Genomic DNA, 11,970 nt, shown 5'->3' with positions numbered 1-11,970 from the left:
CACTTCCTCATCCTCATCCTATTCTCATCATCATCCTCATCCTATCCTCATCCTTATTCCTTCATCATCTTCGTCCTCATCCTCGTCCTCATCCTATTCTCATCGTCCTCTTTGTCTATGGAGACCTTTTCAAGTCGTCCATTCTCTTCGGTATGGATTCAATCATCCCTCACGCGGGTGCAGGGAGTCCTGCTTGTGCTCTTTCTTTGTGGCATTATCAGGCTTAAAGGCCAGGCACTCCATATGTGTTTCGGTATTGATCTGAGCACTCGTGTAACTACTAATAAAGCTCGAGGGACCTTTCTTTCTGAGTTATTGGCTACCGGTTTTACTTCTCTTGGTCAGGTCTAAAGGTCTAAGGGGAAGCCCTTTTCTTACTCTTCAACTCCCGGTAATTTCTTCCTTTTTCTATCGAAAGAGAGTGAGTGCAAACCTTAACTTAAGGGGTCGTGAGCGAGCAATGAATCAGGCATCGGTCGTTCCAGCGGTAGAGTCCTTCGGATGTTGAATGGTCTGGTCAACTCGTTCCGTTCCTGTGTAGAAAGGAAGTAACCCGTGGGTATCTTCTATTGATTAACGAACTGGGAATCAGAGCTCGCTCTTCCTTTGCTTTGGATCTTCGGTAACTGGAGCATCCATGAAAGCGAGGTCTCTCCTGCAGCTTTGCCTTTTTTGCCACATACTAAGGGCCCCTCTCTTTTTCCTTATCGCCTTAGCCTAGTAATGAGGATGGCAGGAAAATCGGCATTTCGAAAACAATTAATAGAAGAAAGTTCCCATAATCTTCAGGAAGGACGAAAGCCTTTCTCTTTGGGGACCAGTGTGTGCTATAGTAATGTATGGCGCTCACTCTGGAAAGGCTTCAGCCTGTCTCCTTCTATACTATAGTTCGTCTGTAAGGCTTCATTCAGAAATGAAAGGGCCGCCTTTTCTGGGCGTAACCCCTGATTCACTGACTGGTCTTCCAGAGCGTCTCTTTCCTTGTATATCTTCGTAACCCATCATCTGGTCTTCGATGGCTCAAAGCGGGGTCTTGTGACCATGCCTTCCCGCTCCTTTTTCTGGTCGTTTTGGCCCCCTTGAAGGCATAGTCTTTCACCCGGGCGCAACCCTTCTTCTTTCCGAACTAAAAGGGGAGCGTTGGTTTGCTGTGTGGGTGGTAGGTCTTCCTTATTAAGTGGTCAGTGTTGGTAATCTTAGAGCGCCAAGCGCAGGAATGAAAGCGGTGCCCCTTCTATTAGACGTCGGACACTCTTATTGTAGAATGTTAGGACTGGGTTGGAGCCTGCAGGGACTTCTTTACATAGCCGAACGGGCCTTTCTCTCTTTCTCTAGTGAAAGCGTTCGTAGAGGCCTTCTTCTTTAGTGGCCAACCCGCATGGCTGGTTTTGTAATTTTTTATTTATCCTAGCTTCAAAGCGGTCTTCTTCTAATGACAGAGGCCTCCTATAATGGATCAAGTTGCTATATGGAAAAGCTTTGTTCTACCCCTTGTTATGGGTCTGAGGTCATCGGCCTCCATTTGCGTGGGTTTTGGAAAGCAGACTTTTGATCCTTAATTTTTAAGGTTGGGGACTGATTCTACTGTAGAATATTAGGATCTTCCAGTGATAAAGAGGAGCCCTCGTGTCCCTTCCTGAATCAGGCGTCAGTCTTTCTCATGTTCGAGGTCCCTGCTTATCTGTCATGGCGTTCCTTGGCTAAGTCTGAAAGCCCATTTGTGTCAAGACTGGCCTACCATTCTTCCATCTCCGTGTCCCACGTAAGAGAAGGGTCGTCTCTCTCCTTGTGAGAATTCTTATAGGCTATTCAAGACCTTGTGCTGAAGTGGCGTAACTGGCTCATGGAGTCTTTTTTTCTTTCTCTTTAGTCAATCGTCTTCTTCGGTCATAGTAGGGCTAAGCCCAGAGGCTTCAACTGCAAGGCATCCCTAAGATTCTATCTTGAAAGGATTTTTTTTTCCTCTCGACAGAAGGGCTGTGGTTTCTAAGTCGAGGCATTTCATCATTCACTGGTAGTGAGAGCTGAGCTTCCCTTTGTTCTTTGGTCCCAGGGCAAACCAAACCCTACCTAAATAAATTCCCTTGCGCCAACTGGTAGGGCGTCCTGTGGAGATGTTGGACCAGTCCAATCGGTAAAGGTAGAATTAGTTTACTCATTATCAGCCAAGCGGCTGGGAATGAGAGCGCCTCACTCGTTCTCTTTCTGTGATTCGGTCCTATTTGAGACTACTAAGGCACAAGTGAAGCTTCTGGAATGTCTTTCTTTCTCGTCAAACCGGCAGGAACCAAGCATTGATTTAATCCTGTCGAAAGATCGTCTTTTTGGTATGGTAAGGACTGGATCCTTGTTATATCGATCGTGCGAAGTTGGTATATCTCAATGCAATGCTTGGTTCCTGCCTGGAATGGGTGAAACTTAATCTGTGGTCTTCTAGTCGGTTTGTTAAAGGAGACTTAGCCACCTGGATTTTAGCCCCTTTGTCGTAGTTCTCCAGTCACTTCGGCAGTGGTAGTGAGTCAAGGGTCAACTCCTTCTTCTTCGTCCGGTTTACTCATAAGGTCCAAGGGCCTCTTTCTTTCCTATGTCTCTTTTTAAGAAGATCAAGATCAGACCGAGAGCCAAATCCAAAAGCTTAATTAAAAAGCAGTTGATCTTGATCCAATTCCCGATGCATAGGGCGAAATCTGGTTGAAGCCCCCAAATGGGAACCTATCGAACGGGAATTTTTAGTAGTGCTGCTCGCTATAAATCTCTTTTTGAGGACAGCGGACGTCAAAAATTTGTGTGAATTATGAATCTTCTTCGATGGTCTTTCTGAGAAGAAGAGCATATCCACCTTGAAGACCTTCTGGAAAGTCGCCTATGGAAAGAGCATACCCAACCAATATGAGCCTGTCCGAGACTTGCCATTCCCATGGAAGAAAGTTTCCCTGCGTATTGATTCATTACCGACTGAACGGAAAATGCTTGCTTCTATTCCCTCCCCGTTTTTTTTATAACTTATAAGGGCGATGAACCGTGATTGTATAGCTGTACGGAATCCCTGGGGAGTGAAGGGATAGGTGAAAAAGGAGGGGGTGGAAGAACTAAGGAAAGTAATCCATAAGATTCCATACCTTTCTGGCTATACGGAAGGGCGGAATGGATCATCAGAGGGTGGAAATTTACTCCAATTGGAAGACTTGCTTTTCCATAGGGATTGCATGCCAATTTTAGGGATTAATAACTTCTTTTATGGAGAGAACACGAGGGATGAGCGACGATCGGCCTACCTAAGTTTTGACTAGTCATCATCGGTTTACCCGCTTGCTGAAACCACCCTCCATAGCCGATTTGATGGTTGGATAGCCACTCAACTCTTCACTAGACTTCCTGTATCCCACTCCCCTCTCTATCTCTCTCGACCCATTCACCGGAGTATGTTGGGCTGGAATGCCTCCATTCCCATCTCTTTATGATCTCTGGGCCTTCCCGCTATGAGGCGCAGAAGCATATTAATATTAATGCAGAATACTAGAATATTAATTTACCCTCTCCATATAGGGGTAGGAATCCCTAGAAGAGGATAGAAGGTAATTTTAAGTGGAAAAGCATGCGTGATAAGGATACTCCTCTATGCGAATGTTCTGGCTTTCAAAGGACGGGTAAGGGACGGGGAGGAGTAAGGGAGTTTCGGGAACAAAGCCCCCGGATTTAAAAGTTCAGCCCTACCCTAGTGTATAATCTCTTTTCCCTATCTAAGCTATATCAACATAGCCAACTAGAAAACTCATGCGCTTGTCAATTCATTCTTGGTGTAATACGTAAATGATTGGTGTCAGAATTTTTCACTGATCAGGTGTGATCAGTCTCATCCGTGTAAGAATTAGGAATTCCTCTTCCAACTCGTCCCGGAATGGGCGTTATGGCAAAGAACAAGAAGAAAACAAAAGGAGGAATTTGTCCAATAGTAACAAATGGTGCCTCCACAGGTTGACATCCGATCCAACCTAGTAGTAAGCGATCCGCCAAAAGCAACCAAAAGATTCCTTGGTGAATAGGGCGAAAACTTGAACTACGCACATACATACTTTTAAAAAAAGGTAAAGCCAACAGACATATAAAAACTGGTGCTATTGCGGCTACACCTCCCGATTTGTCAGGTATACTACGAAGAATGGCATGGATCGGTAGGAAATACCATTCCGGCACAATATGAGGCGGGGTGGGCATCGGATTAGCGGGTATATAATTGTCGGGATGCCCCAAAACATTAGGAGCATAAAAAATCCAAATGGAAAAAAAGATAGCAAAAGCTACCCAACCTACTAGATCCTTTACATAAAAATAAGGGTAAAAAGAAATGTGATCCATCTCTGAATGTACACCCAATGGATTATTTGATCCATATTGATGCAATGCGGCCAGATGAAGAAGACTGGCGCCTACTAAAATAAAGGGGAGTAAATGATGAAGACTAAAAAAACGATTTAAGGTGGCATTGTCCACGGAGAAACCACCCCAAAGCCAAGTCACTATGGTATCTCCTACTACAGGTATGGCGCTAGCTAAGCTTGTAATTACTGTAGCTCCCCAAAAGCTCATCTGACCCCAAGGTGGTACGTATCCTGTAAAAGCTGTCACAATCATTAATAGGAAGATTAAAACTCCGAGACACCGAACAAATTCCCTAGGACTGCTATAACTCGCATGATATAGACCACGAAAAATATGAAGGTGAACCACAATGAGAAACATACTTGCCCCATTAGCATGCATATAACGGAGCAACCAGCCCCCTTCAACATCTCTCATAACGTGTTCTACGCTGTTGAAAGCTAGATCCACATGAGGTGTGTAATGCATAGCTAAAAAAACGCCAGTCACTATCTGAATGACTAAACAAATACCAGCTAACGAACCGAAGCCCCACCAATAACTAAGATTGCTCGGGGTTGGATAATCTATCAAATGTTGATTAAGTGTGGAGGATATAGGTTGTTTAAGAAGAGAGAATCGTTGGTTCCTTATAGTCATTTTTTAATCTTTCCTATCGTGACAACTCTGGTTCCCCCACATTGTTTTCGTTCTGGGGCCCTACTTAGAATTTATATAATAAATTTTTTATTATATAAAGTAGCCTTTCTTTCTTCCACCTCCGAAGGATGGAGGGGGTATACAGCGAAAGAAGCGAGCAAGGGGTCATCCTGGGTTACTGAAGAGTCGTCCGACTGCTCGGTGACCGAATCAGAGGGGTTTTTACCGCTTTCTCTTCTCTCCAGCACTCTCGGACTGATCATCTTACTGCAACAAAGCAAGCTTAGGAATGAATCTAATGGAAATTTAGGTCTCTGTCCGCTTGGAAGATTCTTCTTTCCTCTTCGGTGAAAGAGGGCAAAGGTGTGTGGGAGAAAGAAGTCTAAAAGGAGAGAAGATTTCGTCCACCAAGCGGGACAGAGTGCGACCCCTAAGCAATTGGAGGTTCTCGTCCATCTCTTGGGGGTCCATATCATCTGAAAACTTTTCCTCTTCGATTAGCATAGCTAAATTTGAATAGGATGACTCAGCGTCAGGAAAAGTCAAGTAAGTAAGCCCCCCCTTTTGCCTTGAAATAATTTTATTTCGAAAGAATAGCCCTGAATCAATCAAAAAGCTTCTTTTTTTTTATTTAATTCATCCCAGAACATGAATTTGGGCGAGAGGGAGGCTGTGAGTCACCTGGGCTACGGATTTGCCGGTTGATTCTCGAAATAACCTCTTGATAAAAAAAAAGGCCCTCGGGTCCCGACCAAAAAATGAATAGGAAGCGGGGCGGGCGAGGGTCTTTCATTAAAGGGGGGAAAAGAGGGGTGGGGCTTTGTTCTGGGGGTGGGGCCGCCTTGCGCAGCTTTAGAAAGGAGAGAATTTCAGTTCAGAAAGTCACTCTCTCCAACCTTTTCTATCTATCCTTAGAAGTTGGGCGAGATAAAGTCAATATGATATTTGCGTTGGTTTTTCCAACGAAACTAAGCACTTTTTTTTCTTTATCATTCGGAAGGCTCAGTCCCACACTCTGACTTCAATGATGGGAACAACCTCCGCACTCCGGCGCTCCAATGAACAACAGTTCTCCGCCTGACTTTATTTAGTTAGAATAGTGGTCGATCCCTCGGGAGTTACATTCGTAACTTAATGTTATGTTCACGCGGTGATCTTATATCCAAGAGTACTACCCTGTACGTAGTCTATGTCTGGGGAGCATACTTGACAGGAGATAGACAGAGGCGGTAGAGAGGTCCCCCACTTCGATTCCTGCCCCGTTAGCATCTCCGATCCGAGATAAGGGATTACTCCGTTAGGTCTTTTCGGTCCGGAGCCGGCCGGTAATGGACCTACTTACCTTGCTTGTGGACCAGCTGCAGAGCTAACCCTTGTTCTATTGGTTTGGCGGTTGCTACCAAGACGATTTCTTTATGCCCATCAAAGGACCTCGAGATGCTAATCCACGAAAAACGATACGAGAAATTCGAAAGAACTCATATACGGAACGAGGGCGACCCGTGGAAATACATCGGTTTCTTACTCGTGCAAAGGAACTCTTTCTTGGCAACTTGGACAACTTATAACGAAGTTTGTCCCGCATATCACTAGGAAGATCGGAATCTTTACAAAAGGCTTTATAAAGCTTTCGTCTCAATTCATATTTAGCCGCGAGCAATCTACGTTTGTGATCTCGTATATTTCGCTTCTCCGACATCTCTTACTGAGTTTCTCCCTCATCTTTTTGCAAAAAGCCGCTCCACGGTGGTAAAGTCTCATCTTGTGTGTTGGCCGAAGTGACAATAGTCACATTGAACCCTCGAATATGTTCGAAGATCTCGAAATGATCTTCCAGTTCCGGGGAGAATTCGCAAAACTCCGTTTCCATCGAGAATTGAATGGAGTTTTCCCGTATTTCGACCGGAGAATCTAAAAGAGACATTACTGTCGAGATTCTGACCGAAAAATTAGACATTCCATGCCCTCGGAGAGTGCTTTGTCGTGCTAGGTCACTGACATATCCTTTGTCTTTCTTTGACCCCAAGAATGGATTGGATCGAAACGACTTTCCTGTCGAACCCCTTTTTGTCTGTATGAATTTCTGACCGCGCGGAATCTCCATAGCCAATTTTCCATTTTTTATTATGAAATCATAGGGTGCCTTTGGTACTACTCTTATTTGACACGATCCAGGAACTTCCATAACGTTGGCGTGATTCAGTTTTAGCAACGGATCCTGACGTGATACATCTTCGTAATGAAAATTGAGTGGAAACATAGTGATTGATTGATAAAAAATAATTCCCTCCATACAGACAGAAATATAGTCTTTCCTGCACGGAGTAGTGAAGAACTATAGTGAGATGTGCTTGGTTGTTGACCAACAGAAAGCATGGGAAAAAGACCAAAGATATCATAGGCTCTCTTCGGAGAGCGGTATACCTAAAAAAGCCCTTATTAAAGAAGATAGGCTTCAGTCATCGTCGAATAGGGGCTTTTAAAGAGCGTGACTCTTCTTTTTGAAAAAAGGTAAGACTCTTTATATACATACACAATTTTCAGTCTACTTTTCCACTCCACAAGGCATGCAAGCGCGGCCCTTCTCTTATATACGATACCATTCGCCATGGATGATACTCTTCAAAGAGACAATAACCTATTTTCTTGCAGCCTATTCTCCATCTAGTGTTCTGGCTCTAAACAGTTATATCCTCTTTGCAGTCCTTTCAGTCAGTTCCGATTCGGTTAGCTACTTAGGGTGAACCACACAGAGGCGATCTCGAACATCACTCTAAGAAACTCCAAAACGGGAGTTCAAGTTCACTTTACAATTTCCGTCATATCCAGTACCATCAATACCGGCAGAGGAAGGAGAGGTACTATCTCCCACCTGAACCTGACTCACGGTCGCTCCACGGGAAACCACCACTAGGAGACGAGGCAAGCCGAGGGTTTCGAGGCAGATATCGCCATGACACGGTAGTAGGGAACCCGGTCCTTTTAAGCAGCACTAGAGAGGGGATAGAGACTCGAGACTTCAAACTAATGTCCTTCTTCCTCTGAGCCAGGTTCCTTGTAGAGTCTATCTACTAGAGACATTAACAGTGCTCACCCGCTTGGGAAAATTCAATACTAGAATTGAACGCCCTCCATCGTACAGTTCGGCGGACACGGAAGAGCTAGTTCATAGGGCTCGTGCAGTCATGGGACCGACGGTGAAAAGCTCGGGATGATGATGGGGCTAACAACCGGTCCTCCAAGAAGCTAGATCTCTTGGATTAATTCTTTCCCTTGTAGCCAAGTCATACTCATTCCGTACGACGAAGGATTGGGCCTTCGAGGTCGGAACTCATCACATTACTGGGTAGATCAGTTGGGGGATAAGGGTTCTAGTTCAATAAAGGTCCTTCTCATTATATCGAATAATAAGTTAGGCCTGTAGTGCTCCAGCGATGGGGATTCTTACTTCCTTACTGGTGCTTAGAAGCCCCCCTACTTGAGATGAACATTCATATTCTTGATTCCCTCCTGGCCTGGCTTAGCTTATATATGAGAAAGACCTGCGGGTGAGCGACTACCTGTGATAGACGAATTCGCTCCTACTTCTTAACCGACCGAATCGGGGTTTTGAACCCATGTCGAAACCAGGGAGGTTGAAGACAAAATACATTCAAATCAAAGCTAAAAATAAAATTGGAAAAGATTGGGTTGTGGAGGATGATTCGAAGTTATCCATGCTGTAAAAAAAAAAAAAGCGCAAGCTTAACTTAACTCGATCATGACCTTGACTTATTGGATTCAACCCACCTGAATATCTCCTTCCCTTTCATATGGATTTTCCCTAGAGCTCTTTCTATTATAATAGAATTACTATTACTGGGCCTAAAAGACTGCTGATTTGCTCCATTCCGGTTTGCTTAATTACTGGGCGGGCCTAGCCCTCTTTCTTTGGATTCAACTGAGACGAATTGCTCGTTGACGGCTTAGATCACCACGGCATCACCTTGTAACAGAACGTGCCCTCCTACCTGATATGGTGATAAACGCTGTTTTCTCTCGGTCTTCTTCGGCCATCTTGATCTGGTTATATCAAGAGAAAGCATCCATAAAGGACAGCATCCCGTGGTGCGCTTCGATCCGAGGGGATTATCGGGCTTAGAGGTATGGATGGTCCCCACTAAGGCTTGCCTACTGCTTTGTTACCAGAACAGGATCGATTGAATCTTTTACCAGTGCCCATGCTCCTACTCCTTTGGCTGGTGCCAAATCAAAAAAAGAAGTGGAAGCTTGCCCAGTAGGCAGTTAGATGTAACCATGCTGGCAGTACTATGATAGCCTTAGAGCTTGAAGGTCTCTGTCCCTAGGAACGTGATGCTTAGATGCGAGGTTGAGATGACGGAAAGACAGAATAGGATAAGCAGCTGTAAACAGGGCATGCCACAGCTGTCTTGGGCTATTGTCTTCTAATACAATTACAAAGTGGTAGCAAGCAGCTCTTTAAGCAGCTGGTTTGAATCGATCAAATGTGAACTATGAGACGCTTGCATTTGCCGGGAGATTTTCTGCTCTTTTTCTGTCGTCACACCAGGGATTTGCCCCTGAAGTAGAGAGTAAGGGCTGGTCTTCATCTTGTCACCTTACCTGGAGGAATTCCTTTGATCTTCGAGCCGATTCTCACGTTTAGGTTGGTCTTTCGAATGAAAGTGTCGATTGGTTTGTGTGAAGCCACCTAATTTCACTCCTTTTATGCAGCATTTCGGCTGTAAACTCTATTACCTTTCCCAGACACTGAGGTTCGCTAGCCATCTTCCATTGACGAGTTGACACCCGCCAAGTCCTTTCGTTCGACAGAAGTAAACTTCGGGCGAAACTCCTTGCCCTTTGTTTTTCTAGTGGGCTGTTGCAGAATGAGTCTATAGTTCTGGCCTTGGGAATCTATTCGTCCCTGCGATGATGGCTGCCAGAAGCATCGTGGGGCTTGTCAAGGTACAGCTTTTCTGACGGATTTAAAAATGGAAAATCCAAGCTCTTTAGCTTTCCCCATCTGCTATAAACTATTCACCTATTTTTTTTTTAGTAAAAATCGAAATGGAGCGTAACTCTGCTCATCAAAACTGGGATTTTAAGCGAAAGTTTGATCTTCCGGTACGCTTTCCCTAAGGTGTAAAAGACTTTTTTAGTTTTAGTAGTTAACAACGTTGTCAACTCGTAACCGGGGACTATAAGTCCGCCTCTCAAGACTACTCAATCCCTGCTGTATGCCTTGCTGCTGACCTTATTGAGACAATGGGAGTGCGTCTCATTTGAATAGAAAGTCTTCCGACTGAACAAAGGGAGCAGGCTAGACACTCAAAGAATTCGATACAGCGGGGGGAATGAAGGTCCCCCGATCGGATAAGACTCTATGTTTTTATGCTGACAGGGGAAACTGGCTTGCAGAGTATGTCTTTGATGACCGAATGAACGAGAAAAAATCAAATGCAGAGGGCCACCCAAAAACGGAAGCCACCTCGGGCGCCGTGAAGCTGGCTCCTTGCTTGTCCGTGCCCTAAAATACGGAGCGGAGAAGCTGGCTTTTGCACACCGGAATCGATAAGGTAGGACTTCTTCCTCCTCGGTTCGCTCCATATATGTAGTTCGTTCTCCTCGTATGTAGCTCGTACCTTTGTTTGTAAAGTCTATCTAACTCGTTCTCTCTTGGTCGAGCTTCTATGCCCCTTTACTAAGATTAGTCAAGCCGCTAATCCCCTGTCCCAGCCTCTGCTTGGAGGAAGAGATCGGTTCTATTAAGGATTCGTACCCCACCATCTGGACCTCTTCAAGAACTTTTTTTTTTTCTCTATTTTCCTTTCTTTGACTTTGTATAGAGTCTGACAAGCAACTGCTCCACCTTTCCTTTCAAGTAAAGGGGTGGGACTGAGCAATAGCATGTGAAGCTAGAAGACAAGGCCCATGACCAAACCTTCCTTAGACTTTTTGGTTAGGGAGGAATCCTTTTTTGTAGTAAATTGCTCATGAGCTTTGCTTGCAACCGATGTCCGCCTTGAAAGGGCTTGCGCCATAAGTACTAAGGGAGGCTCCCTTCCGATCCAGGCTCGGTCCTTCTTTGCTTTTCTTAATGGATTGCCAAATCTTAATAGAATTTCCATGCTCTAATCAAGGAGCGACCAATGAAAAGAGAGTGACAAGTTCTAGGGCGAAGGACTAGGATCCTGGGCTTTTGAACATCAAGCTTGTGCGCATCCCTTCCTCTATTGAGTAAGTAATAAATAACCAGACTCTTACAAGTAAGTAAGAAATTCCCCCTCTCTCTTCATCAAATGGTAAAAGAAAATCCTCTGTGGAGTTCGCTAAAGCCCTGGTTCTATCAAAGCAGACTCTTCCACCCGAGGGTTAAGAAGGGTATAGCTCAATTACCCGCTTCATCCCTCTCTCTCTCTTTTATCTAGTTATCTAGCTACTTATTTGACTCTAGCAGCTACTCAATTTCTTTCTCTAGCGACTCTAGCTGCTGCTCTAACTCCTTTAGGAAAAAGTCTTGCATCTCGCCCAACTCCTACAAAGCCCACCCCCGAGGGATAAAAGGAAAACCACCTAACTAGGCTACTCTAACCCATGGACCTTTCCTCCTTCTTTACAGTAAGGAAGGCACTCACCTTTTGACAAGCGTGATGGAAAGGTGAAAGCCATCGCAAGATGGATGCTTGCGCTTTTCTCGCTTGTTGAGTCTCGGACGCTATTCTGTCCCAGGTACCTCTACCTACCGTTTGAGATCGTTTTGGTATTCCAATCCGTCTGTCTTCTTTGTAGGACCCTCGCTCCAACCTTAAACTTAAAAAATCTTCCTCTTTTTGTTGTTTTAGGTTGGAGTGCTTTATCGAACGAAGCCATGAAAAGACCTACGTATCTCGATGGAATTGGCCAATCACCAAGGGCGATGTTAGGTTAGCATTCTTTTAGAACGAATAG

General features: G+C 44.7%; 3 protein-coding genes across 3 annotated transcripts; all 3 read right to left on the bottom strand.

Annotated features, from left to right (window-relative positions):
- Nucleotides 1–3,772: 3,772 nt before the first annotated feature.
- On the bottom strand, nucleotides 3,773–6,125 carry LOC109341570 (cytochrome b). Its single transcript, XM_019579507.1, has one exon. It carries the CDS (start codon nucleotides 5,017–5,019, stop codon nucleotides 3,838–3,840), a length of 1,182 nt encoding a protein of 393 aa, XP_019435052.1. The 5' UTR covers nucleotides 5,020–6,125; the 3' UTR covers nucleotides 3,773–3,837.
- Nucleotides 6,126–6,415: 290 nt separating this feature from the next.
- LOC109341569 (ribosomal protein S14, mitochondrial) lies at nucleotides 6,416–6,718 on the bottom strand. Its single transcript, XM_019579506.1, has one exon. The coding sequence runs from the start codon at nucleotides 6,716–6,718 to the stop codon at nucleotides 6,416–6,418; it is 303 nt and encodes a 100-aa protein (XP_019435051.1).
- LOC109341571 (60S ribosomal protein L5, mitochondrial) lies at nucleotides 6,518–11,225 on the bottom strand. Its single transcript, XM_019579508.1, has one exon. It carries the CDS (start codon nucleotides 7,310–7,312, stop codon nucleotides 6,722–6,724), a length of 591 nt encoding a protein of 196 aa, XP_019435053.1. The 5' UTR covers nucleotides 7,313–11,225; the 3' UTR covers nucleotides 6,518–6,721.
- Between the last annotated feature and the right edge of the window lie 745 nt (nucleotides 11,226–11,970).

This window comes from Lupinus angustifolius, unplaced genomic scaffold (genome assembly GCF_001865875.1).
Source record: "Lupinus angustifolius cultivar Tanjil unplaced genomic scaffold, LupAngTanjil_v1.0 Scaffold_505, whole genome shotgun sequence".
Classification (NCBI taxonomy): Eukaryota; Viridiplantae; Streptophyta; class Magnoliopsida; order Fabales; family Fabaceae; genus Lupinus; species Lupinus angustifolius.
The sequence above is the reverse complement of the archived record's forward strand: the minus strand, read 5'-3'. Positions and strand labels throughout refer to the sequence as shown.

What these genes read in the sequence shown, in the direction of transcription:
- LOC109341569 (XM_019579506.1), bottom strand. Translation starts at nt 6,718, where the DNA reads ATGTCGGAGAAGCGAAATATACGAGATCACAAACGTAGATTGCTCGCG.
- LOC109341571 (XM_019579508.1), bottom strand. Translation starts at nt 7,312, where the DNA reads ATGGAGGGAATTATTTTTTATCAATCAATCACTATGTTTCCACTCAAT.
- LOC109341570 (XM_019579507.1), bottom strand. Translation starts at nt 5,019, where the DNA reads ATGACTATAAGGAACCAACGATTCTCTCTTCTTAAACAACCTATATCC.